At 35.0% G+C, this 17,752-nt stretch overlaps 1 protein-coding gene across 1 annotated transcript in view; it reads left to right on the top strand.

Annotated features, from left to right (window-relative positions):
• Positions 1–14,724: 14,724 nt before the first annotated feature.
• LOC109050046 (afadin-like) overlaps positions 14,725–17,752 on the top strand; it is a 117,731-nt gene continuing 114,703 nt past the window's right edge. Inside the window, exon 1 of the mRNA XM_042778415.1 lies at positions 14,725–15,097. Within this exon, the coding sequence (XP_042634349.1) occupies positions 14,996–15,097 (102 nt within the window). The 5' untranslated portion in view covers positions 14,725–14,995. The remainder of the gene's footprint in view (positions 15,098–17,752) is intronic.

Here is a 17,752-nt window from a genome sequence, read left to right as displayed (position 1 = left end):
TGGACTGGAGTCTTATGTATTACTTGTATTATTGTCAACTTAAACTTTTTTCACTGAAAAAAAAAATAATTATTAAACAGAAATATAATACATTCGACCAGAGTTTCAAAAGTTCAGTTTATGTCTAATTTCCCTTCCAAATTAAAACTAAAATGCAAACTAAAATGCAATAAACAGGTATATTAATCTGTACATAAATAATGATTATTTTGATGACTTAAATTTCCAATGAGAATTAGGGTTATTTACCATGACGTAAATATTAAGTCTGATATTTTATCAAGAATATATGCCTCATATAATAATCACCCTATATCTTTATCTTAATTTTTAATAATCTTTGCGCAAGTAGAATTTCAGAACAGTCGCATGTTTAGAGCTGGTTAACCAAACATCATCACAGGATCATGAAGATTTGTCCCTTCAGGGTTTCATTTTTGTGTATATATTTATCATGGCTACACACACATGTGTTAGTTTACACAAGACTTATGATTAGATTTTTGAGTGATATCCAGGAGGATTTTTTAAATTCACTTTAATTTTGACACCTTTTACTGTCCACACTCTCAGATAATGTTTTAGAAACCGGATTAGGCAGATGCAGGTAATACAAAAAACTGCTATAATCACTGACATATTGTCTCTGATTGTGAAATTAATATTGTTTTATATGTACTATCAAGTTGTGGCAGTTAGGAGGTGTATGTCACAATTGCACATCATTGACTCCACCCAGCCTTTATCTGTGCATTTCATTCCTTTCCTCAGCATTCATTTGAGGTTGTATAATTTACAGTAAGTGATCACTTTATCTAAAGTGACTAACAATACACTTATAAGAGTTATGAGGAGTTACTGTAAGTGTCTTGCATTGAAGCACAATGGTTGTTCATAAATTATGCTTATTTAATTATTATAGACTAACCTAAACCTTTACCATTTTTCTATTTAACTATAGATGTTATTTAGTCCCTTTATGAGGCCATTTTCCTTGTGTCCGTTATAAGGGTCCACACAATGTAGGTTTTAAGGTCTTATAAACAGATTTTACTACCTAATCTAGATTTTATTAGACAGAAAGACATGTTTGCATTTAAAATATATTATGCATACACTACGCAAATTAACTGAGAATCAAAGATTCAACCTGCTATAATTATGCTCAGAAGTGGGTTTTTGATTTTTAGAGGATTGTAAGGCTTCGCTGTCATTCTTCCATTTCGTCACAAAGGGCAGATAAGGCAAAAAAGAAGAAAAAAAAGAAAATCATAAATTCCTAAAGTGTCATAGTTTCTCATGCAATTCTGCTTAAGTTAAACTCATTAAATAATTAATTAACAGCACACTGTTCAGTAGAGGTCTGACAGCTTCACTCCAGATTGTTTTAGAAACACCTGTAAATCTTATATATCTTGCAAAGATTCCATAAGCATGTTTCATTATTACTCATTTTATCTTCCAAAGGTTTCTTCTACAGGGTGCACAGTTCTTGGAACCAGGGATTATTTCAGTAGCTATATTTTAAATACTTTCATATTATTTATTATTAGTTTTAGTAATTTTATGTGCTTTTTTCATGTGACCTCCTTGCACCTTAAGATGTCCTGATATAACACAATATATAGGACTACTATATTCTACAGGGAATATAGTAGTCGTGGTCTAATGGTTAGAGAGTTTGACTCCTTACCCTAAGGTTGTGGGTTCGAGTCATCTCACGACTGAGGTGCCCTTGAGTAAGGCAACGAACCCCCAACTGCTCCCTGGGCGCCGCAGCATAAATGGCCGCCCACTGCTCCGGGTTTGTGTTCACGGTGTGTGTGTGTTCACTGCTGTGTGTGTTCACTTTGGATGGGTTAAATGCAGAGCACGAATTCTGAGTATGGGTCACTATACTTGGCTGTATGTCACGTCACTTCACTACAGAAAAGTAAGAGTACGTTAGTACTATACATGCCATATTGAATTTAATAAGTATGAAAAGGAGGGTGTGAAGGAGAGACAGTCTTTACAATGGCATACACTGTCTAAAAGCTCTAGATCACAGCTCACAATTTTTAAGTGTTTTATCAAGCATCTACCTAAAGTTTTTTTTTTTTTGTCAGAAAAACATTTCGTCAGCTGAACAATCGTTACGTTGTTAAACAACAGTATAATCCATTGAACTGCTGCACTTCAGTCCCTCACATTCTTGTTTTTATTCCTGTCAGAAATTAAATTTGGCTCTAACCTGAGAAAGCCGTTCTGGATGTTGCTTCTACCAGTTTTAACACTTGAGGTCAGTGTTTAACAAACCTTGGTCAGAGGACATTTAACGTAGGCTAGAGTGAACTTTGTTTTGGTGAATTTTAGTGTATTAAGTCAGTTCCCCTCAGGTTTACAAAGGTAACATGTTCATCACATGAATTATTGTAACATGTTTCAATAACCTTGAAAGAGTCTAAATAACTAATTTTGAACAGTAAATTTATTATTTTAGCATTTCAACACTTTTTTTTTTTTTTTTTTCCATATTTTTTTTTTTTTGCCAGAGGTTTTGCATAAAGTGTGCTTGTGCTAAGCCTGTTTTTCTTTATAATAAAATAATTAGTTTAATGGATTGCTACAGTATCTAATGATATATTGTTAACTGAGGCAAAGATACGCAATGATATGTAAACATTTAGACAATGACAGCCAAGGTCACTGGTTTGATTCCCAGGGAGTGTATGAACTGATAAAAATGTATATATCTTGAATGCAATGTTGGATAAACTAATCTGCCAAAAACTGAAATGGAAATGTACAGTATGCTAAAGTTCTCAAACCAGGTTAAACCGTATATGCAGGAGATACTGTCTATAGACTCACTAGCTTTGCCATGCCTCTATATAGGAGTTTGTCTAGTTTCCCCCTTTCTCAACCCCCCATTCTTCTGCAAATCCCTTAAGGAATGCCAGACATTCATGCAGCAGTGTAGCAGTCTAACTCTCCACAGGCCGACCAGCTGAGAGACTGAAATATAAATATATATAAAGAGCCAACCAGAATTGCAACCATGCTCAGCAACCATGCTTACCTGGAGGACATTTTTTATTTTATAGAAATAAAAATAGACAGTATAACAGTATAGAGTAAATAAAAAAAATAAAAAAAAAGAAGAAGAAAAAACAATTGTGGACAAAACTGGATTGGATCTTGACGGAATTTAATGAAATTTTTTTTTTTTTTTCTGGAAAAAAATCTATATATTATCTATATATATATATATATATATATATATATATATATAGATATAAATACAGTATTGTAAACGGTTTGCTCTAACTTAATAGACAGAATAGACATAGAATAGACAGCTATTAAATTATTAAATTATTGAGTCAGGTAATTCAATTTTCATCTGTAATGTGACATATTGTAAATACAAGTAAATCTGGTTATTTACCAAGAAAATACATTATTATTTGGGAATTAATATGTGGATTACAAGGATATTTTGGGAATTTGAAATTAAACCTATTTCATTCACAATAAAACCTGGAAATTATGTTAAGAATGTAACAATGTTACTTTAGCATCATTGAAATTAATTTATTTTTATTAATATTCTGAATTTAATATATTTTTATATTTTAATTTTTCATTTTAATTTTAGTTAATGTTTTAGTCATTTTTGTTATGTTTTCTCATTTTTATTAGTTTTTCATGTCTACATAGTTTTTATTAATTTGTATTTCAGCATTGTTTCCTTTGCAACTAGCTGAAATAAAAAAATATGTATAATGTATTTTATTTTATTTTAGTTAATTTATTTATTTATTTATTTTTTGTGGTTTTAGCTTTAGTTAACTATAATAACCCTGGAATGTAAATAGGGCCAGTTTTAATTTCATGTTGACTTTAAGGAGATTTTTACTGTACTGATTCAGAAACTTCCTACTGGAGGCATTGGAAACCATTCAGCCAAATGCATGTAAATAGAGTAGATGAGTGCATGATGTCATTCTAATGCTAGGAGGCGCTGGTGTTTGTTTCATTCAGGCATTTGCCACCAGGTTTCCATGACCCACACAACCTCATTTGTTTTCTTTTTTGTGTGTATGGTTCAGCAGGCAAGACGGGTTTTTCCTGCTGATAGCTACCGATGACAGGCGTGAGTCACTCACACAGCGCCCATTCTTTGCTGTTTGCTGATGTGGATGTAGTTCTGGAGGGCATTTTCTGTTGCTGGTCCCAGCACAATGTACAATGGCACAGAGATGCTGACACCATACAAAAATGTCTTTATTTGGCAAAATTGAAACGGCTCACGATGACATGTGTGTGCTTTACCACTAGTCCTCCCTGTTTTCCCCTCAACTCATCCTCCCAAAAGAGAGAAAGACAGGAAGGGAAAGGATGAGGGTTTTCCATTTGTTTGGTTAAACCAGACTTCCACCCTCAAAATGATTGTTTGTGAAGTTTTAAAAGGTCTAAATTTTGTCTGTCCACAAATCCAGCAATTTGTACTAATGATTATATATTTAATACCTGTTTCTTATATGATACTGAAACTTTAAGAATACTTCACTTGTCTGCATGTGACTTAATGGTTTTTCATTAGCATAGTGCTCTGATGTCCACATGAGGCCTGATATTTGTAGCCACGAAGTTAAGGGCGTGGTCATATGGTTCTCAGAAGTGAAAGTTGGGTAAAGATCTGTAGTTGTTAATGATAGACTACAATTTTTGCATTCCCATTTGTTCTAATACACTGTAAAAAGTGCTACACCCACAAAGTAAGTTTTATATACTTTAAATAGTTGTAATCTAGTTTATTTTATTTGTTTTATACTAAAAATTATCAATATACTTCCTCTTTACTTACAATATATCAGTTTTTATATAACAATATATTTTAAATAAAACTATTGCAATTTATTTGGGTAGTTATTTGTATGTGGTTGTTGTGTACAAGAAATGTTATAAAAATGAGTTGACATACACAATTTATTTGAGCAGCTGTCGATGTGGCAGGTGTGTTCATCAAACGTAAATATTTTAACATTTTAGGTTGGCATTATCCCTTTTTTACTGGCGGGGACTTTCCCACACTGTAAAAAAAATAAATCAGTAAAATAACAGAAAAAGTAAAGGCAGCTCATTACAAGGGATATTATCAATTAATTTTAGAGTTAATTTCCATTATCTCTAAAACATAATGTAATGCAGTGTAAAATTCAAAATACTGGTAAAACACCTGTATAAAATAAATATGGGAAAAAAATCCTTCAAATTATAAAGTACATTGCACCCTATTTAACAGATTTTTATAAAGTGTATAGTTAACGCTGCTGCATCAGTGTTTCTAACACACCGGCTGAGGAAAGGCCGGCTAATCTTTCTCTCTTCCGACCATAATTAATCTCTCTAGATTTTTTCCTCTTTTGTAAGGGCATAGAAATGATATCATGGATTTTTTTTCTTAGTTTTCTGTAATTTAGTGCCAAAATTATATAACACAAATTATAGTGTTCAGTATAAGATTAAATCTATAATAAGTTTTTTAAATAAAAATATAAAAATACTTGGCTAAATGTAATAACGGTGGAAATCATGGCATCATCACAGTCTGCGAAAACGTTCCATTAGTGAAACTTCGGTAAAATTTTGCAGGCAAAGTAGGGCCATTGTAGTGTAGCAATGCATGAACCACCACTTACTCAGTGGTCACTTCCAAGTCAAGCAGCTTTTATTTCTAATCCTGCCAGTTGGCATGTTATAAGTTCAACAAATGTGGAGGAATTTTCGTGTCACGTGCCCTCAGCAGTCTGAGCAGGTACTACTTTTGAATTTGAACTTGAAAAAAAAAAAAGTTCTATATATGAATATGGGTAGTATGAATGAAATAAAAAAAAATCATCATGTTGATATCATGTGACTAACAGGATCAGTTCCGTCACTTCACTTTCCTTCACACATCCTCTCCCATGGGATAGTAAAGTGTCCATCAAATGCACACTTCAGAATCTCACTGGAGGTACTATGTCATCCTGGTACTTTTCACCTATGGTTTTTCATATATTATGTTTGGATGCAATGCACCTCATTTTGCATGTGCAAGATTCAGTGGCCACTAAATAACTAGAAGAATATCAAAGTGCAAAAAATAGGCAAACTATTTGCACGACAAACAAGTGTGTTTATAATTACGACAATACAGTAAAATAATATGATATTGCAAACTGGTATTTCTTATCAAGCACCATAACAACCTGTTTTGTACAGCTAAAATAACTGGAACCGGATAACACCAAAGACCTTGCACATTCAAGTTACAAAAGGCCGCACCTGCTCCTAAATGACGCACATTGATAGTGCATGTGCAACATTAACACAGCCCCTCTAGATATTTCAAAGAGACAAAAGTAACAAAACTCATTGTCTCAAACCCATTATCATACCTGCATGATCATTGATGATGAGATAAAGTTGTAATGGCTGTTTCTGTTTATGTGTGATTCAGAATTGAGTCAGATAGGGGGCCTGCATGAGCAACTCAGACGGAAGACATATTAGCAATCATGTGTGAGGCTTTAAAAACAGGATTTTCTGCTGAATGAGTGGTGTCAAGGTCAGGAAGAAAGAAATAAGACAGAAAAGGAGTTTGACTGTGACAAAAATAGCATGAATTATTCATTTGCCCCTTTTTCTTACACTCCTCTTCACAGCACACAGTCCTGACAGCTTTATTTCAGCTCAGTCTACAGAAAAGAGTGTCATTTTCTGCACCTTCATACTTCCCAAAATGGCCTTTTAATTAGGCTGACAAATTACAGTCGTCATTCGCTGCAGCTATTGGGAAAGGGAAATTTGTGTTCCTCAAGCTCTCTTTTGTCTGCTGGCTTTAAAGAGAAGTAGCAGCTGGTGGGAACCTATTATTGAGACAAAAATTCAAAGCATACCATTAGCATCTTCTAAAAGTATCAGCTTCTTTTTTTTACCTTGAATATTTTATCACACACAGATTTTTTTTATATATATTCACAGCATGTGTGAATGTGTTAATTGTTTTTTATATAAAACGTAATGTTTTGTAACGGATTGATTAAACAGTTATAATCCCACAGATAAAAATAGGCTAGGAACAACAAACTGAATGTACAAAACAAACTGTTAGCTGAAATATCCACAACATAAATAAATAATTAATTATTAAAAAAAATACTGAAATAGGTTTATCTGTCAATCAGATGTGCGTGAAGGTTGTGTTCGTTACTATAGCAACAATAGGATCCTGTGCAGTTTTCTGACAGAATCATCATTAGTCCAATTCATTGATATTAAAATACAATGATATACAGCCTAATTAAGACACCCAGTGCTCTGATGCTGTTGTAATGATGTTGGTTTTACATAATCAAAATTGCACAATTATTGTCTGATGAATATGCTAATATAAAAAGCTCTCTTTATTAATTATGAGTATGTTGGCTACCATAGCTATAAATGTATGTTGGCTACAATAGCAATGAACTTTAGATGACATGAAAGTTTGGTCAAAAGTTGATCATAAATGTGAAGATGTTGGGGTAGTTGGATGGGAAGGGTGTTGTCTGCTGTAAAGTCCCCACAAATGTCAAAATCAAACCTTCACCCACTGTTTTGTGTTCATCTGCTCCTCCCATTTGCTCTTTTTACATTGACTATCACTCTATATAGACTAATACAATCAGATAAAACAATAATTTCTCAAATATTTATTGCAGTATATACTGATTAAATTTAACATTCACTTCAATGGTATGAGATGACTGGATCCTTTCAACTTATTTCCTATTGAACTGTCACCAGCTGAGTTGCAGTGGCTAAACTATTTAAAATATAGTGATTTAATCTACAAACTCGATCATAATGCATCATAATGTTTCCAACATGTATCTAGAGGTGCAGCTTGTCATATTAATGGAGTGTTTCACTAGTTAGCATTAAACTGGTTACCTTACCTGAATATGTTCGTAGTTTTGGATGTTTCGCCATGGAAAGCAGTTATCTTCGGAATGGAAATATGGATATTTTATTTGTAAACATCATTCTTTATTTTTTGCATTAGCACACCTTCAGCAAGAAACACATTTTTTTAAAATGCAACATACTGCACTTTTTCTGCTTCTACACTTGGTAAATTAGCTCAAAATTACCTTGCAGAGAAAAAAGCCTGAAATAAGAATATGGCAAATGAGTGAAACCTTAAAGGAATAATTCACCAAAAAGTTAAAATGTACTTAAAATTTACTTTAAAGCCTCAGGCCATCCAAAATAATGTTTTTTTCATTAGAAAAATATTTGGAAAAATTTAGCATTTCATTTGCTCACCAATGCATCCTCTGCAGTGAATGGGTACCATCAGAATGTCCAAACAGCTGATAAAAACATCACAGAAATTCACAGGTAATCCACACGACTCCAGCAAAAAGCTATGTTTGTAGGAAACAAATCCATCATTAAGTCATATTAACTGTCCATGATCCATAATAATGCTATAATAATGGAAAAAGTTTAGCTGCTGTTGTTATCTCACATCAAAATGCACCAACATATTTGTTTTGGGTGCTTGATCTGTGTGCATTTCTTTCCTGATTCAGACGAGATTTTTTACTGGAGAAAGCAATATTACGGATAGAGGACTCATATTTTTAGGAAGCAACAGTTCAAAGTCAAAAACATTTCAGTGATGGATTTGTTTCTTACAAACATGCAACTTTTCACATCACAAGATTGATTAATTAATGGACAGGAATCATGTGGATTACTTGTGGATTATTGTGATGTTTTATCAGCTGTTTGGACTCACATTCTGATGGCACCCATTCACTGCATAGTATCCATTGTTAACCAAATGATGTAATGCTTTAAATGCTAAAGAAAAAAAACTCATCTACATCTTGGATGGTCTGAGGATGAGTATTTTCAGCAAATGTTTATTTTTAAATGAACTATCACTTTAATGTTTGTAGCTGCTCAATAACCAGATGCTAGAATATAAACCCTTTGCAAGATGGTGAGTTTGCTAGATGAATTTCTTTCAGCTGTGCTTGAGTGTGTGCGTGTGGGTGGTAACTCTCTCTTATACACCACAGATGCAAAAGCTAAAACCGTTGCTATGGTTAAAGCAATTAACAGGTGCAACTTCAAGGCATCTCTTTTTCACTTAGTGCTCATGAATCGTCTCCCATCATGTTTTATGGGTCTGTTTAAACTGGCGGTCCTCTTCAGACTGATTCAACGCACATCAGTTGAATGCAAGCAAGAGGAACTTATTGTTTGTCCCATGTAAACTGAATTATATCAGCGTGGAGCAGCAGCCTCTCATAAAAGCACACTAGCAGGGCTCTCTGTCTGTGTAGACGGCTAATCAGATGCGGAGACGTCTGCCACTTGACAAGCACCGAGGCTCAATGAGGCAAAGCTTTCCCTATTGCCAAGCCATTACCACGGAAACGGCATTCCGTGCCAGAGCGCATCCTCTGGGACTGGAGGCGACTGCCCACCGCCTCTATCCGCACTAAATAAATGGGTTGAAAAGGAGCTGTAGAGAGCAGACTCTTCCCCTGAAGACTTCCTCTGGCTCTCTGGGCACCAAGGCCTCTGCTGTCTCACTGTAAAGCTACTTTAATATCAAACACAGCTGTGCCGGCAGAACGCTATCACAGCCCAAGAGCTGGCAATTTGTGTCGGTAAGTGTTGGAGTGCTGCTCCAATTTGGTGACCATTTGGAAGGAAGTCGGTGCAACCTTATCTCAACACTGATGGGTTTTACATTCAATCAGCCTTCACTCAAAAAAAAAAAAACGTTTTTAGTGCTTGTTCAAATTACTTTGTTAAAATGAGCAGAACCTAACTTACATAACTTATTTCCATTATGTTCCATCCACTTAAATTTATAAAATGTATCAAATTTAAGTGAACTTAAGAAATTTGTGTTGGGGCTACGTGAATAATTTTCATTGACACAACTAACTGAACAGAGGATGTGTGTAGTTCCCAGTATCCTTTTCAGGGGATCACATTAAAGGCACAATATGTCATTTTCGGCGCTGGAGGGCGCGTATTCAAAATAAACAAAGAGACAAAGGCGTAGTTTGATGACGCCATGACTGAGTGTGGAATCATGGGAGTAGTCATCTTCATCCCCACACCTTTTGCAATCAGACGGGACTCGGGCAGAAATCATGTTCATGGTTGAGCTAATGATTTATTAACGTAGTAGAATGAAGCAGGGTGAGGTTGAAAACCATCAAAGCGAAACGAGGCCGCTGAACGAGCGTGAGACAGCGGAGCTTTTATTATGCCACAGTCGACCGCTTCCGCTCTTTCCGGTCGTGAGTATATGGGGTAAAGCAGCGCTGTTTTATCATACTACATTTGAAAGCTCTGTTATAATGCTACTCTGTGTGGTCCTCCACTGTCTATTAAATATTAAAGCATCTTTGGTGTTTCCATGTTGTTACAAAACAAAACCGGAAATCAAGAACTTACCATGTCACTAGTTAAAATTGTATATAATGTAATTAGTGTCATATAATAATGTCATTAAAATTAAAAAATGTCATATAACAAAAACACAAAAATGCCAACATGTGTTTTTGCTAAGAAACCAACATGTGTTTTTGCTAAAACCCAAAAAAGATAACTAACATGTTAAATTGGTTCAACAAAACATTATTTGTTTAATTGAAATTTTAGTCTTGTTGTATGGACTTGAACTAATTGTGAGGAAAAGTTTTCCTTAAGTTCACTGAACAATCTTTTTTTGTTGTTATTTTTTTTTGACTGTTGAAAATTTGATCGGGAGCTACCACAGAAATGACAAATATCTAAAAAGTTTAAATGACATGCACATGATATTATTTATTCCAAAATAAAGATTTCAGGCAAAATGTTATGTATGAGGATATTTTATTTTTTTTGGTGCTGGTCACAAAAGATTTTCATAATTTTTATTTACTTTTTATTTAACCTCTGCATTAATTAATTTTATTTAACCTTTGCATTAATTAATTTTTAAAGTATGAATATGTCAAGGAATAACATAATATTTGTTTCACTATGGTTGGCCAAATAACTGTAAATCTCTTGGAAAGTTCAAAATGTATTTGAAAAATATTTTAAAATATCAACTACCCAAAAGTACTGTATATGGAAATATACATATATGGAAAATAAAAAGTCTATTGCTCTATATGCTATATCTCCAACAACAACATCAAAAAGTTAACATTACAAACAAACTATACATTCTTTAAAAAGCTAACAAAATATGTTCTAAGAATGTTTTTTTAATGTTCCCAGTAAGTTATGAAAACATTTTTTCTGAATGTTCTCTGAACAATCAAAACATCCATTTTTAAAATGTTTTAAAAATGTTCAAATGTTAAGGGAACAATGTAATCATTTTGTGTTATCTCAGAACATTCTGAAACAAATAGTAACCTTTGAAAAATGACAGATGAATGACCACCAACCAAATCATAGCAGAAAACAGTCCATGAATGATGTATAAAAAAAATTCTATTTTGACATTGAGAAGGTTATTAAAGACCAGAATACTTTGAATGAACATGTTAACATGGAAGAACATTTGTTCATAAGTTTGAGAGAACTTTGCCAGAACATTAGCCTGAGAAAGTTCCTTGATAGCTGGGATTCCAGCATAGTATTGTGTATGGAAACCTTAATATTACTTACTGAGTAGTAACATTCAGTGTTACTTGCAGCATTTTTATGTTTGGAAAATAAAGATCGTAGAAACATAGAAAATTAACTGCCACATTTTAAATATAACTGTTAAATGTACATGTACATTTATCACTCTTTAAAGTTTAAACAAACGGTTAAATAGTATGACAACCTATTGCTGAAGTTGGATTTGCCCATAAACAGCACTGAAGGAAGAACTGAAACCAGTTTCCAGTGTGATGGAAATATTCTTCCTCATCACAGGAAGGCTGTGTAAACGGCATGTTTTCCCAACAGGCCTTGTGGGCCACTCCTAAAAATGAAGGTGAATTCTTTGTGTTAAAAACTAAACAGTATTATGGAACTACTGTTTACCCAGCATGCTTTTATGGGGTCAAATCAGAGTGAGTTAGAATTGATTACTCGCTAGGACTATTAAAGTGTGTGAAATGGGTTTAGGGGAATATGGGTCTATATTTCACTGTAAAACTGCATGTTGTTGGCTACATCTGTGCATTTCTGTAGCATGATGTCAATCAAAATCATTCTGTAAATTATGGGTGGTGTTTGATGTTAATATGTTAAAACATATCACATGATATGATAAATGACAAAATGTAGTACAAAATACAACAGCCAATTAAATTGACGTAAAATATTGCACTCTGCCTGCTAAAACAGGGTGAACACGTAATTATAGTACTTCAGAATATGCTGACTGTGTCAAATGCTTCAACAGTGTTAAATACAACATAAGCTTTGATTCCACTGCATGGACACTAAGCCTGAAGTAAGTTTTATTCCAGATCTGTCATTTTTTAGGCCTTGAAATAGAGCTTGTTGTCCGTCACCGTATGTGAGATTCAGCCAGTTTTCTCTCAGTGAGAAAGTGATGTATGTGGGTAGAAGATGAGTGCACATGGTGGGTAATTAGTCTCGTTGGGTTTGAGTTCAGTGACTTACAGATGGCTGGGTGGATCAGTTAGACAAAGCAGAAACGTCACTTAATTATTTTTGTGTTGTCCATTTAGACACTTTGGGCTCTGGTTAAGTCTGGTGAAGCACTTTGAGATAGAATACAAATTTATGGAGTTATTGTAAATGAGTCATCATAATGATTTAAAAAAGTTCACTCAGAAATATGTCAAAATAATTAATTTATTTTATATATATAAAGCTGATATATAGTTTTTATTTATTATTTAGTTTTTATATATATTTCAATTTTAATTAATAAATAAAATATATAATACATTTAATTTATTGGCTCTTTGCAGATTTTTAGGAAAGGTTTTATTTGTTGTCCAATACATCCCTCTGAATACACATACAGTACAGTATAAATTCATACTGATCTGTCAGTGATGCTTAATTGTCTATAATGTAATGAAATAATATATGCAAGGCAGCAGGAGGGATCAGGATGCAGGATGTTGCCATGTTGCACCTTCCTTCCCCCTCCACCCTGCAGCATGAACATTCCTCTGATTTTATTGCTAGAGTACGAGCTTTTCTCTATACCGCCTATTCTTATCACAGAAGAAGGTTGCAGATATAAAGATCTCCTAAGTGCTTTCAGATGTCAAGCGAATTTCTGAGTTCAAAGTTCAGTCTTAAACTCCAGTTTTAAAGTAAGCGTGTGTGTGTGTACATGTGAAGGAGGAAGAGAAAAAAAAAACTGCTGTTAAAAAGACGCCCTGCAGACCACAGCAGGAAACCATATTACTTTTTGGCTCTCACCAACTTCCTGTTTCTGCCACAGATATTACAGTACAGCTTGAGACACTGTGATTTACTAATTGTTACCCTTGACCTCACTAGATATATCACCACATATTTTGAAAGCCTGTTTCTGCCATGGGATAGTTAAAAAGGTCAATTGTGACTTGTCCTGACTTTCGTCATGGTAGCAAGATACAAACTCAGAATTGTGAGATACAAACTAATAATTCTGAAAAAAAAAAAAAATGTAGTTGCAAGATGTTAACTCGCAATTGCAAATTTATAACTCGTTATTCTGACAGATTTGGGAATTTGGAGAAAACAATTCAACATGACAAGATGGAGGAAACAGGCTTCCATAGTATATTACCACTAAAACAGAAGCAGAAAAGTGATTAATATGAGACATAATGAATGAATACCTTCTGGTAAAATTAGTACCAGGTAACTGTGGCCTGGGCAACAATATGTAGAAAATGCACTTACAGACGCTGAAGAATGCTGACTCACAACACACATATAGATAGCAAATGATGATTTATTTGCCAATCTATCTTCTCTTAAATTTGTCCTTCAAATGGACAATGCATGTCTGGCTCTCCAGACCACCAAAGTGCAGTGCTAGACAGAAACTGTATACAGTGTTGTAAAACTGTGGGTTGGGATAAGTTACGCAATGTTTAATACTTAGGACCAAGGGTTTTGAAAAACCATATCTTGGAAAGGACAACTGATTTAAAATAGTCTAGGTCTATCAACAATCTACATATGAATTATAATTCAGAGCTCTAAGATGATGATGTAACAGGCTCATATTGCATTACTTTTATATGGTGGGTTTTCCTGCTCCATTCAGCTGCACAGCTGGCCAGACTAATACCCAGGAGCGTTAAAGATAGACTATTATACCCAGGAGCGTAGAATAATAGATGTTTATTTTTGGGGGGGAATATCAGTTTAAAAACCATTTCTATCAAAACACACCTGAAAATTCTGAATAAATTTGACGGAATGTTTATTTTTGGGGGGGAATATCAGTTTAAAGATCCTGGGTATCAAAAGAAGAAATCTCTACTTTTATCGCGTCAAACTAGTTCGATTTTTTTTTTTATATATATAATTGTAACGAACGACATCCGCGTACACACGAAAGTATTTTTAATGGATCAGCAAGTGCCTGGCACGTGAAATTTCTTTCATTATTTGTTCTTGTGCGCGTTCCCGTCAGCGTCCCTCGTGTATTTTGTGTGGAGAATTGCGGGCGCGAGCACAGCTCCAGCTTTGCCACAGGGAGCGCGCACGGAGCGCGATAAGACAAACGGAGCTGGGAAGGCGGAAACAGAGCAAGAGGTTGACGATAGAGCTGAGGTGCATTAACCGGCGACTGCGGGAAAGAGCGACGCTCACCGCAGAAACCGCGTTTGAAAGCCCAGTATCTGGGTGTAACAGATTTACTTTTATTTCAGGTCGTCGGATAAGAAGCCCGTTTGAGTGGATAAAACCGCACTAGCGAGGAAAAAGGCGGATTGTTTCTCTCTCCGGCTTGACTAGAATTGTTAGGGATTTGAGAATGTCGGGGAGCCGAGAGGAGGAGCGGCGGAAACTCGCCGACATCATCAACCACTGGAACGCCAACCGGCTCGACCTGTTCGAGATCAGCCAACCGACTGAGGTGAGTCCGCGGAGCCGCGAGCGAGCACAGGCCGCACGGTCTCCTGTCTGTCCGTGCCGCGAGATTCATTCCCACAGCGCGCGAGACTGTTATAGTAAAGAAACGTGCGCTTGATCTGTCATATATTACCTGTTTTTGTGTCTCGTTGGCTCTGGAACGGCCAAATCACGACGGGAGGTTTATGATGACTTATCTAATGCATTTTTGAGTCAGGTAATGGCAGGTTATGCCCATGTTGGAGGTGAAGTAAAGCATAAATAGTCTAGTATGAATAAAATGTGGACACTTCTACCTAAGTCCCTGTTGCTGTTCAACATTGGCCTTTTCGTTTTATGTTAAAACGTTTTTTATATCTTACCATGCACGAGGCGGTCATTTACCGGGCTAAAATTATATCGGTGCCTACAGTTTGTAGCAGAGAGCATCATGTAAAGCTGTCAGATTAGATCAGACCAGCTGCATAATAGTGCTGGATCATGGATGATGTCGTAGATGAATGTAATAAACATGTTTGTTAGGATGTCAATCGATGGTCAACAGAAACTGACCGTATCAGTGATGTAACCTGAAATTTGCACAGTGTATGTTTTCAGATATTTATAACGCAAGCGTCATGCACGTTGTCAATCGGGTGCATGAGAATGCATTGCTATTTTTGCTTAAATGTTAGCTCAGCATGTTTTAGATGCATCTAGCAAACAATCGCGGGATAAATGGGGTGTTTAACGCGGATTGGTTTTGCATGCATATGCTTTGGCATCTGCATATGCATTGGATTGCACGCCAGATTTGGTAGGGAATTAGTGTTTTTAGGCGGGCAGTGCATGAATGCATTGAATGAAGGGGGTTGGGGGTAAAGCATCAGGTCGGGGTCTTCCCTGCTGATTTACTGGAAACCCCCATAGGTGCTAAGAATATACTTTGGCCCTTAATAATTCATGCATAAGACGTGATATTGAGCCCCTGCGGCACCTGCTGATTTGACATAATAAACGCCTAGATTAGGTTTGTTTTGGTCCATAGAGGGTGTTTACTAAGAAGTGGACAATGCATTGACAGAACCTCTCAGAGTCCCCCCTTAAAACCACAAACTCTTAAGATCAGCAGGAGTGTTGAAGAGCAGATGATGACGTAATCGTCTTGTCCTCCAACCAATTGTGACAGCCGATTTGCAAGCCTGCTTCTATTGTTACATTTTATTCACTGGAACATTGTATTACTAGAGATCTACTAATATAAATTTTTTCATTCAGTCCTGATTAGTTTTGTTCTAATAACCAGTGTGCAGAACAGATGTTTTATTTTTATTCCTATTAGATTGCAAAACAAAAATATAATGATTTTTTTATTTAAATATTTATCTAATACAATAGATTCAACTTATATATTCATAAAAAAATCAGATATAGTTATTATTAGTTATGCCATGACATACTGCATGCATCTATGCATCTAAGTTGTTGCATATTTATTTTTATCTTTTTGTTTTGGGCTGTGACTAGGGCTGTAAAGCCTAAAATGCTTTGCATTTCTCACTTGAGAATGAATTATGTAAGAAGTCATTTATGTAAACAATCCATTAAATAAGCAGGTTACTTTACCTTTGGACCACTACTGTTTACTGTTGAATGCACAGTGGGGTAATGGCATTGAAGGGTGCTTTATTTTTGAAAACACATGATGCAGAATATCAGTAGACCAGACATTTAAGGACAGATTGTCAGACTTTCTGAACATCACCTGATTTTAAAGGAATAGTTCACCAAAAAAATGAAAATTTGCTCATAACTTACTCACCCTCAGGCCATACAGTGAATACAGTCAATAATCCACATGACTCCAGTCTATCAATTAACATCTGGTGAAGCGAAAAACTACGTTTGTAATAAAACAATTCATCTTTAAGAATTTTTTCTTAACTTAAAGCTGATGAGTCCTCTATCCATAATATAGCTTTATCTAGTGTACCATTCCATGAAAGCATATTGGCTTAGCAATAGATGGATGCATTTATGAAAAAATTGTGTTTTGTAATGCTAACATGTATGCAAGCTATCACAGGCTAACATGTATCACAGTCATTTAGGATAACGGTGTGTTTACAGATCTTATTTGGAGATCCAGGGCAGACCTAAAAAAATGCCTTGTTGTACATTAAATAAATAAGCAAGCGAGTTTAACTAGCTTAGTCATTTATTGCATGCATAATTTTTCAGCTTGGTTTTCAGGGATTGTAGTAGGGATTGTTTTGCATGTGGTATCTGCAGTGTGGCGTCTTCCTGTTCTGCACAACTTTTCATTTTAGAATTTGTGTCCATAGTCTTTATATAGTCAGATTGCTTCTTTTAGTTCCCTCTGTTTAGGAGAAATTTCTTGCATCGTTGCTTATTTGTAATTCACTTTGAATAAAGCGCCTACTAAATGATTAAATGTAAATGAAACTTTGCTTTTTATACTATTTATAAAAAGATACAAGATAACATGTTTTTAAAAGATAGCATTTCATAATCTTTTATAAGATTACTTGAGTTTTTAGGAAGGGTGCATCAGGCAATTGTTTTTAACTGATTGGTGTGTTGAAATGAATTTGATTCTGAAATACAAAAACCAAGATTTTCACGATTAATCGAAATCGAATCGCAATCGCGATCAAAG

This window comes from Cyprinus carpio, chromosome A20, assembly GCF_018340385.1.
Source record: "Cyprinus carpio isolate SPL01 chromosome A20, ASM1834038v1, whole genome shotgun sequence".
In the NCBI taxonomy this organism is placed as follows: domain Eukaryota; kingdom Metazoa; phylum Chordata; class Actinopteri; order Cypriniformes; family Cyprinidae; genus Cyprinus; species Cyprinus carpio.
The sequence above is the reverse complement of the archived record's forward strand: the minus strand, read 5'-3'. Positions and strand labels throughout refer to the sequence as shown.